Source organism: Mixophyes fleayi, chromosome 2 (assembly GCF_038048845.1).
Source record: "Mixophyes fleayi isolate aMixFle1 chromosome 2, aMixFle1.hap1, whole genome shotgun sequence".
NCBI classification, from domain to species: Eukaryota; Metazoa; Chordata; class Amphibia; order Anura; family Limnodynastidae; genus Mixophyes; species Mixophyes fleayi.
This window is the reverse complement of record NC_134403.1, coordinates 53,541,187-53,557,910: the sequence shown is the minus strand read 5'-3', so window position 1 is coordinate 53,557,910 and position 16,724 is coordinate 53,541,187. Positions and strand designations below refer to the sequence as shown.

General features: G+C 40.6%; 1 protein-coding gene across 3 annotated transcripts in view; it reads left to right on the top strand.

The window, feature by feature from the left end:
- Nucleotides 1-16,724, top strand: part of STARD13 (StAR related lipid transfer domain containing 13) — a 147,898-nt gene that overhangs the window by 54,792 nt on the left and 76,382 nt on the right. Inside the window, exon 1 of one of the 3 annotated variants that reach the window (XM_075198984.1) lies at nt 10,781-11,009. The exons of the other annotated variants lie outside the window; for them this stretch is intronic. Within the exon in view, the coding sequence (XP_075055085.1) occupies nt 10,973-11,009 (37 nt within the window). The 5' untranslated portion in view covers nt 10,781-10,972. Of the gene's footprint in view, nt 1-10,780; nt 11,010-16,724 lie in introns of those variants that run through there. 3 annotated transcript variants of the gene reach the window in all.

Here is a 16,724-nt window from a genome sequence, read left to right as displayed (position 1 = left end):
AGCACCATTTTTAATGTATTTTATACATTATGTCTGACATGATGCCTAACCTTCCCTGTGCATTGTGTGGTACTAAGGTTTGGGGCTCACTGGGCCCTGAGTTCAGAAGAAGTAAAAATATAGTTATGACTAAACCCATGTATCCCAAGGCCCCATTATATCACAAGATAGGAGTTCATACCTAAAAGCCAACATGATTCTGTTTTGGTCAATGAACTTTAACTATACATATATATTTATATTTATAGTGAATTGTTGAAAATAATCAACTGTTCATAACATGGGGTGTGTAACTACATGGACCATGAAGACGCTACTGGTCTGTGCAGCCCCTTTCTCCTACCCACCATCCAGCTCAGATGGGGCCATGGATGGGAGGATCATCACCACCTGCTTCTCTCCTTGTTCCTTTCCAGGATGGATGATAGGTACCAGCTTGTTTATTCCTCAATAGCCGTGTCCCTTGTCATTACTTTAGTTCCTAAACCAGCTACACACTATACAGTATTGGTAGCAATATTGGTCTGTGCTTTTGAGCCTATAATAAGCAAGATTCCTGGTAATAGTCCACTGGAATTGATCGGATTATTATGAGGTATATGTAGAAATGCGGTCGGTCGATGACTGTTATTGATATGTGTGTGTGTGTGTGTGCGTGTGTGGTACGGCTGCTTGGACCATGAGCCAAATGCACCTACGTTTGTGGTCAAGTTGGACAAAGGATCAGCCAAATGTGTCTTAGGCACACTGCAACTTGTGCTCACAGGACTGCAGAGTGTATTGTGTCTTCCGCACACTGCAACTGGCACACACAGGAATGCAGAGTGTATTGTGTCTTCCGCACACTGCAACTGGCACACACAGGACTGCAGAGTGTATTGTGTCTTCCGCACACTGCACAGCAGCTGCCACCTGCTCCTGCCACTGGCGCACACAAGAATGCAGAGTGTATTGTGTCTTCTGCACACTGCACAGCAGCTGCCACCCGCTCCTGCCACTGGCACACACAGGAATGCAGAGTGTATTGTGTCTTCCGCACACTGCAACTGGCACACACAGGAATGCAGAGTGTATTGTGTCTTCTGCACACTGCACAGCAGCTTCCACCCGCTCCTGCCACTGGCGCACACAGGAATGCAGAGTGTATTGTGTCTTCTGCACAGCAGCTTCTACCCGCTCCTGCCACTGGCGCACACGTGATTGAAGAGTGTATTGTGGAGAGGGATGTTGGGGCTGCAGACTAATGCTTCTTAAGCACTAGGCACAGAAAATGTGTTGGAGCCACATCCCCAGCACAGTGTGACTGTTTCCCTTTTCAGGACACACTACTGCACTGTCCCAATGAACAAACTTCCAACTCCTACTATATCCCACCTATATAAAATACATGGAAATCAAACCTAATTGAGCCCATGGTTAGATAGATATTTATAATATGTATATAATAATAAATAGAAAAGAAAATGCAATGACGTGGATAAGTGGGTAAAGTGCCGCCCTGTCAGCTCTGCCAGTATGTTGCAATATCTGGGCCTGGTCACATCCTCCTTTACCAACCAGTAAAACATGAACAGTAGAAGAGCAGAATAGAACATTACAGTATTTGTGGCATCCTGCACAGAGCTACAAGTGCTTTCACCTAATCAGAAGCTGAACATTCCTAAAAATGAAATTAATATGGTGACATTAAGGTACTACATTGTCATTGGTTTTTCATATACATATTACCTATGGGCCCCTATATTACTAATGTAAAGAAAGGTAATGAAATGATGTATATAGACACTCACACAATAATGCTGATATGGAGCATATATGTGTTTTAGACATGTACAGCGCGATGTTTGTTGTACGTTACTGTCTCCAGGGCAATTAGGGAGATAAGCTTGTTAAGGGGGTTCAGAAACCGGTGATGGATAAAGGAGGCCAGCTGTGTATGAAGGAAGGATATTATGTAATTACAATGGTTTGTGTATAAATGAACCTAGATAAAAAATTAATAATAACAGCATGCAGCCGCCAGTAATCTAAAGTAGAACGTCAGATAGTTTTAAGGACTTAAACTTAAACATAACACCAAGGACTAGATTTACTAAGCTGCGGGTTTGAGAAAGTGGAGATGTTGCCTATAGCAACCAATCAGATTCTAGCTATCATTTTGTAGAAGGTACTAAGTAAATGAAAACTAGAATCTGATTGGTTGCTATAAGCAACATCCCCACTTTTTCAAACCCGCAGCTTAGTAAATCTAGCCCCAAGGGTTAAATTCATCAAGCTGCAGGTTTGAAAAAGAGGAGATGTTGCCTATAGCAACCAGTCATATTCTGGGGGGGGATTCAATTCCCCCCGAAGTACCGCCACGCTAAAACTATTACCGTTATTACGATAATAATGCGTGTAATTACCGTTATTACGGTAGTTTTAGCCCGGCTTTTAGCTTGCAGCTCAGGGAGCTTCAAGCAAAAAGCCGGCGTTAGAACTACCGTAATAACGGTAATAATGCGCAGGCCGCGTTACTTTTAACAGTAACGTGGCCAATTGAATACCCCCCTAGTTATCATTTATTTAGTACATTCTACAAAATGACAGCTAGAATCTGATTGGTTGCTATAGGCAACATCTCCACTTTTTCAAACCCACAGCTTGATACATTTACCCACAGAAGTGCTCTTTTATAGTAGCCAATAACAATCACAAGACAATATTTGTGCTAAAGAAAGAAAGAAAGATAAAATCATATAATTGTCTACTTCTATCAGCTCAGACATGTGGACTTCAGAATGCAATTAGTGGTGGTCGGGATTCATATGTCATCATATTCTCATGGTGACCATCATGGCTTAAATACCGTTGTTACCTGTGTGGACAGTATAAGCAGCACAGCATAGGGACTACATCCTTAGGCACCAATATTTCACTTGCCTTGTGTTCAATTGGAAACACAACAAGTACAACTTGAGGACTTCCTGGAAAGGATAAGCCCTGGGTAATAGATGAATAGATTCAAAAGCCTGCCTGCTAATAACAGACCCATACTACAACTCACATCAGCCACAGTCATGGCAAAAGGCAGAGTGTAACCAGTTTCAGGTGTGTAATATATAGCCATATCTACATATACATGTGTAAATTTATATATATATATATATATATATATATATATATATATATATATATATATATATGGACTCAATGCGGCGGCGAGGCTTATCTTCCTTTCTCGCCGCTCCTCTTCTGCCTCCCCTCTCTGCCTTGCCCGACACTGGCTCCCCTCCCCTACCGAATGCTTTTCAAACTTCTTACCCTCACCTACAAGGCCCTCTCCCACTCTACTGCCCCCTATATCTCCAATCTCCTCTCTATCCACACTCCAGCCCGGTCCCTGTGATCAGCCAATGACCGTCGCCTCTCCTCCACTCTAATCACCTCATCCCACTCCAGAATTCAAGACTTCTCCCGAGCTGCCCCCCTGCACTGGAATGACCTCCCTCGTTCCATCCGTTTATCCCCTAACTTGTGCTCCTTCAAACGGGCACTCAAAACTCATCTCTTGCTTCCCTCCTCTGACTCCCTTTGTGCAAGCTGTCTGTTTCCCCTCCCTTTAGGATGTAAGCTCTTGTGAGCAGGGCCCTTCTCCCTCCTGTCTCTCTACCTTCTCTTGTGCTCCAACTTCAATATTTTTGCTTTTCCTGGAGCATCTGAAGTCTTGGCACTTCTCGTTTATTGTTCTGTACTGTTATTCCATGTACTGTCCATTGTTTGTACTCTGTTCGGCGCTGCAGAAACCTTGTGGCGCCTTATAAATAAATAATAATAATAATAATGGACAAACATATGTTGCATTTGCACAATTACCAGGTATATCAATAAGACCGAGTCTCCATTTTGTTTCTGTGTTATTCTTGTGGCTTACATTTTCCCAAGATGATCTGATTTTCTCATTGCCCTAATCAACAAGTTGTTTGTTGTGTGAATTCCATTTCATTAAGAGGTGTTTATCATCCCTGAATCAGTTTGACAGGCGCCTCTCAGCGCTGTTACATTGCTGGGGACCTTGTTCCTTACAGCATGTAAGTCACAGTCTGTGGCTTCCTGCTTGTTGACAGACCATCACATCATGATACTGCCTCTATCATAGTCATCCCTGCCCCAAACCCACAAGATCAGTACACTGATCTCCTGAAACACTCTGTGCTGTTTTGAAGCTTCCAGTTATCTGTTTGGCTACACATTGTTCTGTTGCCATCCACTTCAAAGCTGGGGACATTAAGCAGAGGATTAAAAAAAGCAATAACAAAGAACTTATATGACATTTGTCAAATGCACTGTCAAAACTGCATTACATATTGAAAGCTGGAAAATACATTTGCCTGCCAGCGGTCTTCAGCGTGTGAACTTCTCATTCTCCGATCAGCCCTACCTAGGTCTCCAAGGATTGGGCGGGACTCTGTTTGTTCTACTTTTGAAGCCCAGTCTTGTAACAAACTCTGATCCACACACGTTAATAATTAATCACATCCTCTTAAAGGTAAATGCAACTGTCCAAATATATGATTTCTGTAACACTCCCCCCCCTGCTATATCAGGGACTGCAATACAAATATTCACTTGGATGGGATTATTATCTTAAAAATAATTAGATTACTAACAATGTCCAAATATGTTTTTACTTTACAGGAATTTCCTGTGCTTTATTATTCGGAGGTGACTTTCTGATTTTATACTGCTTTTCTATTAGAATAATATAATGTATATAATACAGTATGTAGCACACTACACCATTTTCCAAAGGTATTGTGTAGATGCAGTGGTTGAACTAGCGAGCTGTGGGCCCCAGTGCGGGGAGGAGGGAACCGGGGCCCACATCTCGCTAGTTCCGAATCTCTGCATCTGCCGTGCAGCGGGTCAAATTATCTACATTCACCAATGCTAATGCCGCCACTGTGTAGATGTTTATATCATATGTCAACAATAAGAACAAACCAATAAACCAAAACTACTTTAGCAACTGTTGTATTACGGCTTACATACATATCTACTTTGTTACGTCACTTTGACTCGTTCTGTTACCCATCTGTCTATATGCTGAGTTGTACTCACTACTAAACCCTTAGACATTGAACTACAGTCCACATGAAATCATATTTATATTATATTGATAGTCTGTCATATATAACATGCTCTAGGAAGAAGGAACACACGTTGATTATGTTGTGTCTGTGCTTTTCCCCTAAACTATATAAGAAATGATTCACAGTTAGATTACAGAAACAATTAGGTAGTCTTAAAGATTATTCACATTTTCAAACATTGTAAGAAATAAAACCTGGAAGTCAATAGGGGGGTTCCCCTAATATATAGCAACATATTTCAGTGTCACTTTCGTTTGTATAGAATACAAACCATTGAAATATGTAGGAACCTGCATGGACAAGAAATCAATCAGCGTAAATAAACATCTAATTGGTACATTTCTGTGCATTAACAGATATGCTTAAAATGTGGACAAAATTCTAAAGTTACTTTGTGTGGCATTAGGCAGATTTACAGCATAATACTGTCATTTTCCCAATCACCGAATGATCGGATTAGTGAGCAATCTGGCCAAACGTTGGTGCCTAAATTGCACAAGTCCAGCACTTAGTGATGGAGAGTGCACCTGACTGTCCTGCACACCCTTTCACATCTAGTTTAGCAATGACTTACACACGTGTTAATAAAGATTATTGACTCACCTAATTTACCATCCCGTGCCGTTACCCACTTATGGATTGCACTAGCACGCCTGATCACACTCTCCCACAGCCTTGAAATCTCTCTGAAAACCAATCTCTTTATTAGAGCTTAACTACTACCACCTAAACTACTCACTAATCAACAATAATAACAACAAGCCTTACAAATCAGTTTGTATCCAGCAAATTTTGAACTGTTAGGATTAGGCGGCTCTGATTGTATCACATTTCCTGAACAAATCTCTATGGTAGTGGTTACTTGAAGCAATATTGCAGGTGATATTGGTAAATTGGTTTGATTTTGCCTCAAAACAAGCACAATGGCACAATGTCTGGTGAGCTCATTGTGACACTGAGTAGTTCTGTAACGCTCGGGTGAAATGGATGGGCGGAGCATGGCACAGAGCACAACGAGCGGCAGGCGCTATGCCCCGTAGCCCCTGCAAGCCCTTTAATTACAGTCATGCCCATTGGTTGAAGTTGTAATTTACGGCATGGAAAATGTAATGGGAATGTAAGTGAATGGTAATTGATAGTTTTACAATGAAGGCAGTAGGAGAAGTGACGGTATGGCATACCAGCATATACACCCCCACTTCCACCACTGCTCATGCCACAAGTGTATATAGCTAAATAAGTGCTGATGAGCAGCATTTGCTGCATAGGTTGAAAAGGTGCTGTAACCTATAGCAAACAATCAAATGTTTGCTTCCATTTTCTAAACAGACCTAGAACACTCACAGATAGAATCTGATTGGTTAACATTTTCGGGCACAGTAGAGAGCATATTATTCAGTATACATCCTAGTGGTATGATTAAAAATACAAATAAAAAAAGTAAAATAATGAAACATGTTTGCAAAACATGCATAGGACTTCTGTACAGCTTAATACGTTCACCATTGTAGGATTTCTGCCATGAAACAAGACACCAGAAAGATCACCCAACACAAACATTCTTTCACAACTTGGCATTTTGGTTTTATAAAAAGTTGATGGAAAGTTCAGGCATAGTTCTGCCATGATAGTCAGCGTGGCTGTGAGCTTCCTGTATGGAGAGTCTAACAGAATGCTGTTTATATATCGCTTATCTGCTGTACATCTTCAACATTGTCTTTTGCAATCTTTTAACTCTTTACGTGCTATCAAAGACTGCGATCCAAAACCCTGTGGCAACTGGAAATTAGTTTCAAGAGACAGAGTTTAATGTGTCAAATTTGTTCAGTGATTTCAGCTTAAGTTGTGGGTTGTGTGTGGCAGTTCACATGTGTTCATAGTAATATATCGCTGCGGGCTATTGTACATGTAGTTGAAAAGTTGGCTTACGTTTCAGAGTTTGTACAAAGCAGTTGTGCAGAGTAATTTGATATAATAGACTGGAAAATCATGTTCTGTGTTGTTATTAATACTATACTTTGAAACGACATAGACACGGAACATGCTTCCTGTATAAAAACGGTCTTTTACTCTTAGAATGATTTGTTTATGCACTGAAGAGGCTCCGCAGAGGTGATGTGCCTTTAAAAGGTTTCTATTGGCCTATCTGTCACCCCTAGGGAGATTTTTAGGCGGTTTATCCACCTCCTTCAGTTGTACCAATCTATGGGGCTCCCATAAAATTAGGAGCTTGTGTCTCCAAATGAGACAATATGCAGCCGAATATCTAGTCAATTGTGTACCCCTGTCAAGCTTGGTTGAAAAAGATCCTTTGTGGATTGAAACACATTGGTTCAGCGGTACTGTTTTGTGTATGCTCTATTCCCAGCTGCCGGCCTTGTCGAACGGAGAATTCCCGGGGATTCCACCTATATCGGCTGATATGCGCTCTAATGTCTGATGCCTGGTACGAGCATACAATAACAGTCTTTCTAGTCATTTGGGACTATTGTCTCTGTCTTTTGTAATAAAAACGGTTTTACGCTATATATGCCTTTTTCCTGGTGGTTAACGCTTGAAAACGGCGGAGGAGCTGGATGCTCGAGATACCTTAAGGAAAACGTCTATCTACAGGCTCATACTCCATGTATATTTCGTAAGCAGCATTCCTAAAGGATCTGTTGGTGTTTGTCACTGATTGAAGAGTATTTCACCTATTCCTATACACAAAGGAGAATGGTCTATCCCGTTTGTGGAACTTTTCTTTTAGTATGTTGTAGTCTTAGTTTGACTATATTACCCTGTGTTTGTTTTCTTTGTTTGTGTTTGAGTTCCATACATCTACGCTGCATGTGCATTCATATGTGAATCGAGGCTATTTAATCTGGGAAGAAATAGCGCTCTTTCAGCTATATTTTTCTATGTTAAGCTTGGTTTGATGATACTCTGCAAAGTGCCACACAAAGATAAAACACCTAGCTAATGTTCCATAGAAAGCTGAAAATACACCTTTACTGCTTTTACTGATGTCTATCTTAAGGCCAAACCTGCATGAATTGGCTTCCTCTTTGTTTCTTAATTATAGGGGACAGTTAGAAAACACTGAATGTTGTTCTCATACACTCTTCATATAACAACCTTTGGTATCTCAACCCAAGAACGTCGGCCTTTACTGTCATGATATATCAGTAAAACTGACATCTAAACTAGAAGGTACGACTGCAGTTGACATTTTAATGATACTGTGTCGTGGTTGATTATCTAATGGTTCCACCCAGAATCAGTGATTGTTCTGTACTTCACTGAAACAGTATTTAGTTATAAAATGACATATATTCCTCTTTTTACTATGGGCCATTAACAAACCGTAAAAGTGTAAACCCTACTTGGTTTTGTGGGACAGCACATGAATTTTGGGCCAAGAGGTGGTGCAGATGTTTGTACTGTTCGGTAGGAGGATTGGGGGAATGCTTTCTCCCAAAATTGGCCTATTATAAATGACCGCAAATATTACCCATTACTTGCACCTGTTTTTGCTGACGGGCAATGCCTATACCTAGGAGGCTATATAATGTACTAAGAATTTCTCTTATTAGACATAAAGTACTCCTTTCCAGGTGTGGTGTCCTTAGGCAACAAAACATCATTGCAGTTAAATAATGATATTCAGTTAGCAGAGCTATGTAGCTGTAGCTTATTCTTACTATTATCCTTTTTAATGTGTCTCCTAAGTGTATCACACCAGTAAAATAAATCAGCCTGAGATCAGTTTGCAGCACGCCTTCATAAATATTATGGGACGTTTAATTTATGGTCCGGGCTTAACTGAAGACGTATAACATGTACTAATGTGGAAATGGCCATAATTATCTATGTACGTATTTGAAGTGGTTTCACTTCCTATAATATTGTTTTCATGGGAGAGGATTAGCGTTGTGTGTACTTACATAGCTGTAACAGTGCCCTGGGGATCTAGTTGTCAAATGTTCACAATATTAGCAAGCAATGGGGCTTCTTTATGTAAATGAAGCTTATTACAATGATAAAAAATTACTTTACGAAAAGATTTAAGAAAATTTGAATACTGTGGCAGCTGATTGACATTTATTTGCTATGGCGTTACCAAGCGTTACTTAGTGCTCTAGAGGCCTCTCCCCCTGTTCTCTTCTGGGCATGCCCAGCACCCAGTAATCTTGTCAAACTGGAAGCCTGTTTTTAGCTTCTACCTCCATGGCCATTACCGGTATTTAAAAAAGTTAAAGAAATGTGTTGTTTTTTTTGTGGAGTTTTTGAGTTTTTTCTTTTAAAAATAAGCTTCTATATATAGAAATATATTTGTTGTTATAATATATATTATCTACTGGAGCTTTTTTCAACCCAGAAAATAGTTTTTATTGGGGAATGGGGCAGAACAATAGCTCTATTCAATACTTAATGCTTATTATCAGAGGTGGGAGCCCCACAATAGTATATAGGGCAATGTAAAAATGAACCATTAGATAACCCTTAAATAAATTGGCCTCTTAGAGAGGTCGCTTAAACAGTGCTTACGCTTATAATATACTGAGTACTGCAATACATTATGATTCGTTGCTTTTCTAGAATAAGGTTTTGATCTATGTTTAAAGCTCTAAAGTAGACTTGAAAAAGAGAGTTGATATAATAAACTCTTAGTCCAAATACTAAACTATCACAAAATACTATAGTACTCAACATTGCTTATTATTTCAGCTGTACTATTATGTCTATAATTACTATATTCTATTGTCTGTCCACCTATCCCAATATTATTTTTTAATTGAGTTAGTTCATCACTAACGATTAGCTATTTACTTATGTATGTCTTTCCACCAAGTCCTTTATTACCATTATAGCAAGAGGAATGCTACTGAATTATAATCTGTATTTCACTTGGTTGTAAATTAAATTATCTACATTTTTTTTTAGCCTGAAGTTTCAGTTACATCCACTGGCTCCCTGCACTTGTTTGGATATATTTCTTGGCTAATACGGTACATTCTTTCTTTATTATGTCAAGTCGTTGCTGTCCATTCACACAGACATAATCAGTGGCAGTCGTCTTGCTATATGCCAAAGGGCAAAAGATTACATTTAATTTTAGTCCTAGATATATTATTTACTGTGTTCTTCATATTTAAAAAGCTGTCATTCCATTAATTGTCTGCAAAATAAGGTTCCAGCTATTTGAAGCTGATCACATAACGCACAAGCATTCTCTAGCAGCTATGGAATGAATGAGGAATTACGTTTTTTCACTCACGCACAGAAATGCCACTTACAGTACTGAATCTATTCAACAGAGAATAAAGCATTCATAAGCTGTTCCATTTCTGTATGAAAACATTTCCTGTGGCATTTTAATCTATCATTGTAAACATCTTAGTCTCTTCTGCTGCCAAGCTTGTCAGCTGCCTTCTATTCGGGAACAGATGCCGAGGTACACATTATGTCATCCGCATGCAACAACACAAATGTCAGCCTTATCTCACTATCAATTATAAAGCCCAAATATTCTCATCTCATGTTTGCCTCCTTTGTATTTTTCATGTAAACAGTACCAAGATCAGGTCACACCCAATCTATGACAAACTTAAACAAGATTATGTGAATGTCTGTTTAGATTAGTTATTGCTACTGAACAATTACATCACAAAGGTCTGGTGCAGCTGTAAGACTGTATTAGAAGAAGTCTGGATGAAAGCAGATTCGTGAAGGAGTGTTATTGGAACGCTTGATGTTTTGGGCCTCAGAGATGATGCACAGGATTTGTTTGCAGAATTATTGTTGATTATCTGGGAAGACAACAATCGTGCTAATCCGGACCAAAGTCATATTACTCAATGTCTAGGATTTCTTCGAGGCAAAAACTAACACAGGGTGAGTCACACAGCATTTTGTATACAACTTTAATTTATTTGTTTTGCAAAGCTCTTTACCAAAGATTATTTACACAAAAAAATGAATCTGAGCCATAAGTTGTATATTAAAGTTAAACATGAGGGGGCTTCAGCCCCAGTTTGTCTATGTGATGGTGTAGGTGCATTGTCCATGGAACCCACCTATGGAGATCTTCATATTCACCCACCAGGTGTAGCTCCAGTTTGTCTATGTGGTGTAGGTCCATTGTCCAGGGCCCCCACCTATGGAGATCTTCATATTCACCCACCAGATGTAGCTCTAGTTTGTCTATGTGGTGTAGGTGCATTGTCCATGGAACCCACCTATGGAGATCTTCATATTCACCCACCAGGTGTAGCTCCAGTTTGTCTATGTGGTGTAGGTGCATTGTCCAGGGCACCCACCTATGGAGATCTTCATATTCACCCACCAGATGTAGCCCCAGTTTGTCTATGTGGTGTAGGTGCATTGTCCATGGCACCCATCTATGGAGATCTTCATATTCACCCACCAGATGTAGCCCCAGTTTGTCTATGTGGTGTAGGTGCATTGTCCATGGCACCCACCTATGGAGATCTTCATATTCACCCACCAGGTGTAGCCCCAGTTGGTCTATGTGGTGGTATAGGTGCATTTTCCAGGGCACCCACCTATGGAGATCTTCATATTCACCCACCAGGTGTAGCTCCAGTTTGTCTATCTGGCGGTGTAGGTGCATTGTCCAGGGCACCCACCTATGGAGATCTTCATATTCACCCACCAGATGTAGCCCCAGTTTGCTTATGTGGTGGTGTAGGTGCATTTTCCATGGCACCCACCTATGGAGATCTTCATATTCACCCACCAGGTGTAGCCCCAGTTTGTCTATGTGGTGGTGTAGGTGCATTTTCCAGGGCACCCACCTATGGAGATCTTCATATTCACCCACCAGGTGTAGCCCCAGTTTGTCTATGTGGTGGTGTAGGTGCATTTTCCAGGGCACCCACCTATGGAGATCTTCATATTCACCCACCAGGTGTAGCTCCAGTTTGTCTATCTGGCGGTGTAGGTGCATTGTCCAGGGCACCCACCTATGGAGATCTTCATATTCACCCACCAGATGTAGCCCCAGTTTGCTTATGTGATGGTGTAGGTGCATTTTCCATGGCACCCACCTATGGAGATCTTCATATTCACCCACCAGGTGTAGCCCCAGTTTGTCTATGTGGTGTAGGTGCATTGTCCATGGCACCCACCTATGGAGATCTTCATATTCACCCACCAGATGTAGCCTCAGTTTGTCTATGTGGTGTAGGTGCATTGTCCATGGCACCCACCTATGGAGATCTTCATATTCACCCACCAGATGTAGCCCCAGTTTGCTTATGTGGGGGTGTAGGTGCATTTTCCATGGCACCCACCTATGGAGATCTTCATATTCACCCACCAGGTGTAGCCCCAGTTTGTCTATCTGGCGGTGTAGGTACATTGTCCATGGCACCCACCTATGGAGATCTTCATATTCACCCACCAGATGTGGCTTCAGTTGGTCTATGTGGCGGTGTAGGTGCATTGTACATGACACCCACCTATGGAGATCTTCATATTCACCCACCAGGCTTAGCTCGGTTTCTCCTACCCAGGATATAGGGTAGTTGGATAGATAGGTGCCCTTTGTATGTGCAGGATTAGTAACAATAAAGCTCAGGATGAATCTGACACAGGTATGGTAGCGCCAGGGGCAGGCTGGGCAGGGGGGCATCTGCCCCACGGGCTGGTCCCTTAGTGTGCTAACTTGGTCTGTGTCACTGGGCCTGCCACCTGCATCTTTTTCCCTTTAAAATAGGCTGATGCATCAAGTCTTGCCCCCCGGGCTAAATTATGCCAGCCCTCCCCTGGGTAGCGCAGTACAGATATAGCTGACTAGGTGCTAGACTATCTCTCTAAAATAAAGAGTCACTTCTATAATTTCTCTCCTGCACAGTTCTTGGTCACATAAATCACAGTAGTAACAGAGGTGACACTCACTCATTGGGATGGTCACTGTTATTTCTCACTCTCTGATTTCTATGCTACCAGGGTCTACTCACTACAGTTTATCTTTCCCTTTATCTTCTGCATCCTGTTCCTCTCGGTTCTCAGGAGAGAACGCTCCTCTCAGGAATCAGTGGCGCTATATAAATAAATGTTGATGATTTTGGTGAGCCAGTCTCCTAACTCTTATCTCACTGACAAGTCTGACTGACAGCACCTGGATAGGCTGCAGCTGCAAACTCTCACCACAACTTACAGTGGTGTCACTGATTCCTCTCTGCCACCAACTATGTTCCAGAGACACCTTCTGTCTGACACTTGAGTGGATATCTGCTCCTGGCTAAGACCCAGTAGTTCCCTATTGGGAAACATGCTAACCAATGCTGGCAATCTGTGACGGACACTACCTCTTGCCCTGCTACCTGTCAGAAGGTCATTGGCATAGAGAGGATGTTAATGACCCTCTCTTGAGTGTAGTCTCAAACTGAGATGTTACTCGTGTTTGTCTGAAAACGGAGAGCTTTTTCCCAGCCACTGGAGTGGGTAATTAAATGCTCCGGTCACACCAATACCTGCCCCAGAGGTGGTCCATTCATTCACATCGCTCAGAGGCATCAATCAGGCACAGCTTTACAAAAAGGGTGTTACTTGATTAAATGTTATTTTAGCACTGCATCCTGAATGATAAGATTGCCTGAAGTCGTACAACCCAAGTCCCGCAGCAAACATGCTGTAAACCTAATTAGTCTGAATCCTGATAATGATTAAATGCATACTTTTTATGGAAGGGTTTGTATACTCTTCCTTTCTGTAAACACTTGCTTTTTAAACACAGGGGCTCATTAAGATGCTGCCTTCTAGACCACTGAACGCCCTCCTTCTGTTTCAAAGTTCTGTCAAGAGCATTTATCAGCATTTGCAGAAACTAGGGTGTTAAGCCCTTTTTTTTGTTTGTTACTTAAGGGCCATTATACTCTGTAAGGAGATTTTATTTTTGCTTAGTAGTGTACCTAGACAACTGAGAACTTGTTAGAGTTGTTAGTCCTGACATATCTCCTTTTTAGGCTATCCATACAGGCAACAATTCTATGGATTTTAATTGAAAGATATTTTCACAAGTTATATTTTCATTAAACAATTCGTACACATAGAATTCTATAAATCTGACAGTCATGATATAGTGATCATGCAATCACAAGAGATTGTTTAAGTATGATGGCTCAATATGCACACATACATATAGATACAATTGTAGTGCTAGACGTTTCAAACTTGGATGATCATGTACATTTAGAACTATCAATTAAAATCTATTGTGTGCCATGCACCTATGAAAGTTTGTTATATATCATCTAATGTGAGCCCCTTAAGCGTGTTTAATATGATGCAATTATATTAGATGAAATCTTACAATTATCAAGACGTGTGTGGCACTGAAAAAAATCTTAATTGAAAGATCTTAACTGAGAAAAGGTTGTTTTAAAATATGAGCGCCCAAGTTTGAAAATGTGGATTGTCCAGTGCTTGCACTTAGTTGCTACAGCTGAACAAAGCACAAACGTACACACTTTTGCCAATAACTTGGACTCAATATAATTAAATGTGTGGGTGCTTCCCATTGTGTCCAAATATGTCCTTGGCGAACATCCCTGAGTGTAACTTGTTGACTAAGCCTGGTTTAGGATACATAGACTATAAACAACACCATCTATTTAGTCAAAACATAGCAATAAATTGTTTTGTACACTGTAACAGTCATTAAGCTGGAGGGAGGAAAGCTACAAAAACAGCAGACAACATTTATTGCAACAACGAAAATATTATTTCTTTGGGTGCAAAAATAATATACATACAACATACTTAAAAACTGTGCTCTTTTTTTTAGCTCATATTAAAATATAAATAATACACAATTGTAATAATATTGTTTCTTTAAAGTAACCTCCACTGTATTTATTGCCTAAAAATAGTGTCTCTAGTGCGGACAAATGCAGAGTTTAGATTTCAGACAGTTACATTTAGGAGAAAGTAAAGAGGAACGCTCATTGGTGTCTATAGAAATGAATCCCAAAAGCTAAGTACCAGCATTTGCAGAAACTAAGGTGTGCAGCCCGTTTTTTTGGTTTATTACTTAAGGGCTAATATACTCTATAAGGAGATTTTAATTCTGCTTAGTAAATCAGTTGAACTTGATAGACTGAGTTTGAACTTGATGTACTTCTGTCTTTGTGCATCCTGGCTAACAATATAACTAACTTCTTAAAACTTTCTAACACGCCAGGGGCATTTCCAAAATATAAATATGTGCATTTTGTGGCGGCATCAGTGGGCTTTAGTTTGTTACTTCTCCCATCCATTAAATTTTTGACAGGTGAACGGTGGATAGACAGAAGCTCACATAGAGCTCGACAATCTAAATGGAGATATGTGGGTACGGTGCACAAAGATGGCAACGGCAAGTAAGACCATGTTACATGAGTTTTTTCTGCCCTTACCTTTACAAGAGTTTAGTTTTTCCACTCGAAAGGTGAATAAGGAAATGGTCTAAAAAGACCTTACAGGTCACCAGATGATAACTTGAAGCCACGGGTCGCTCAACTTGTATCTAGGGGTGGAAGTGAGTTTGGTATACAGTGGGATGCTGTACTGCCACTTCTCCGACTGCCTTCATTGGATAACTATTCCAATCACCCATATTTTCCATACCGCAATTTTTAAATTTCCATTCCACCACTTCTAAATTTCCATGCCACCACTTCTACATCTCCATGCCACCACTTCTACATCTCCATGCCACCACTTCTACATTTCCATGCCACCGCTTCTACATCTCCATGCCACCGCTTCTACATCTCCATGCCACCACTTCTACATCTCCATGCCACCACTTCTACATCTCCATGCCACCACTTCTACATCTCCATGCAGCCACTTCTACATCTCCATGCAGCCACTTCTACATCTCCATGCCACCACTTCTACATTTCCATGCCACCACTTCTACATTTCCATGCCACCACTTCTACATTACCATGCCACCACTTCTACATCTCCATGCCACCACTTCTAAATTTCCATGCCACCACTTCTACATCTCCATGCCACCACTTCTACATCTCCATGCAGCCACTTCTACATCTCCATGCAGCCACTTCTAAATTTCCAATGCAACCACTGCTTGTATCTACAATACACCAGAACAAGTGTAAGAAGAGGCAACACATGGTATCATAACAGGGCACACATAGTGGTAGTTGACCCAATGCTAGTTTTAGATCCTACATCCTTGGACAGCTTTTTATGATCACAATGGTTTGGAAACCTCTTAAAAAATAAGATTTATTATTTCATTATTGTTTTTGGGTTTAAATTTCTTGGAATGTTTTGCTTTTAGTAATTTTGTGTTGTTCTGAAGTGTCAGGTAGTATTTTCTGTAATTATCAAACAGATTGATAGAAGGTATACAGAGTTATTCCACGGGTCCTTCTTTGCTCTGAAGTATTTTCATCAGAGAACCCCAAACATTGCTTTCTGTTGTTGGCAGTGTAATGACTACATCCTAGGTAATAACATAGACAGATAGTCGTATTTATATTACTAGAGATAAATAAGAACATTTGATGAATAGTAGACCAATGTAAATTGGATTTGTTTGGTCGTCCACCTCTGCAAAATGGCAGC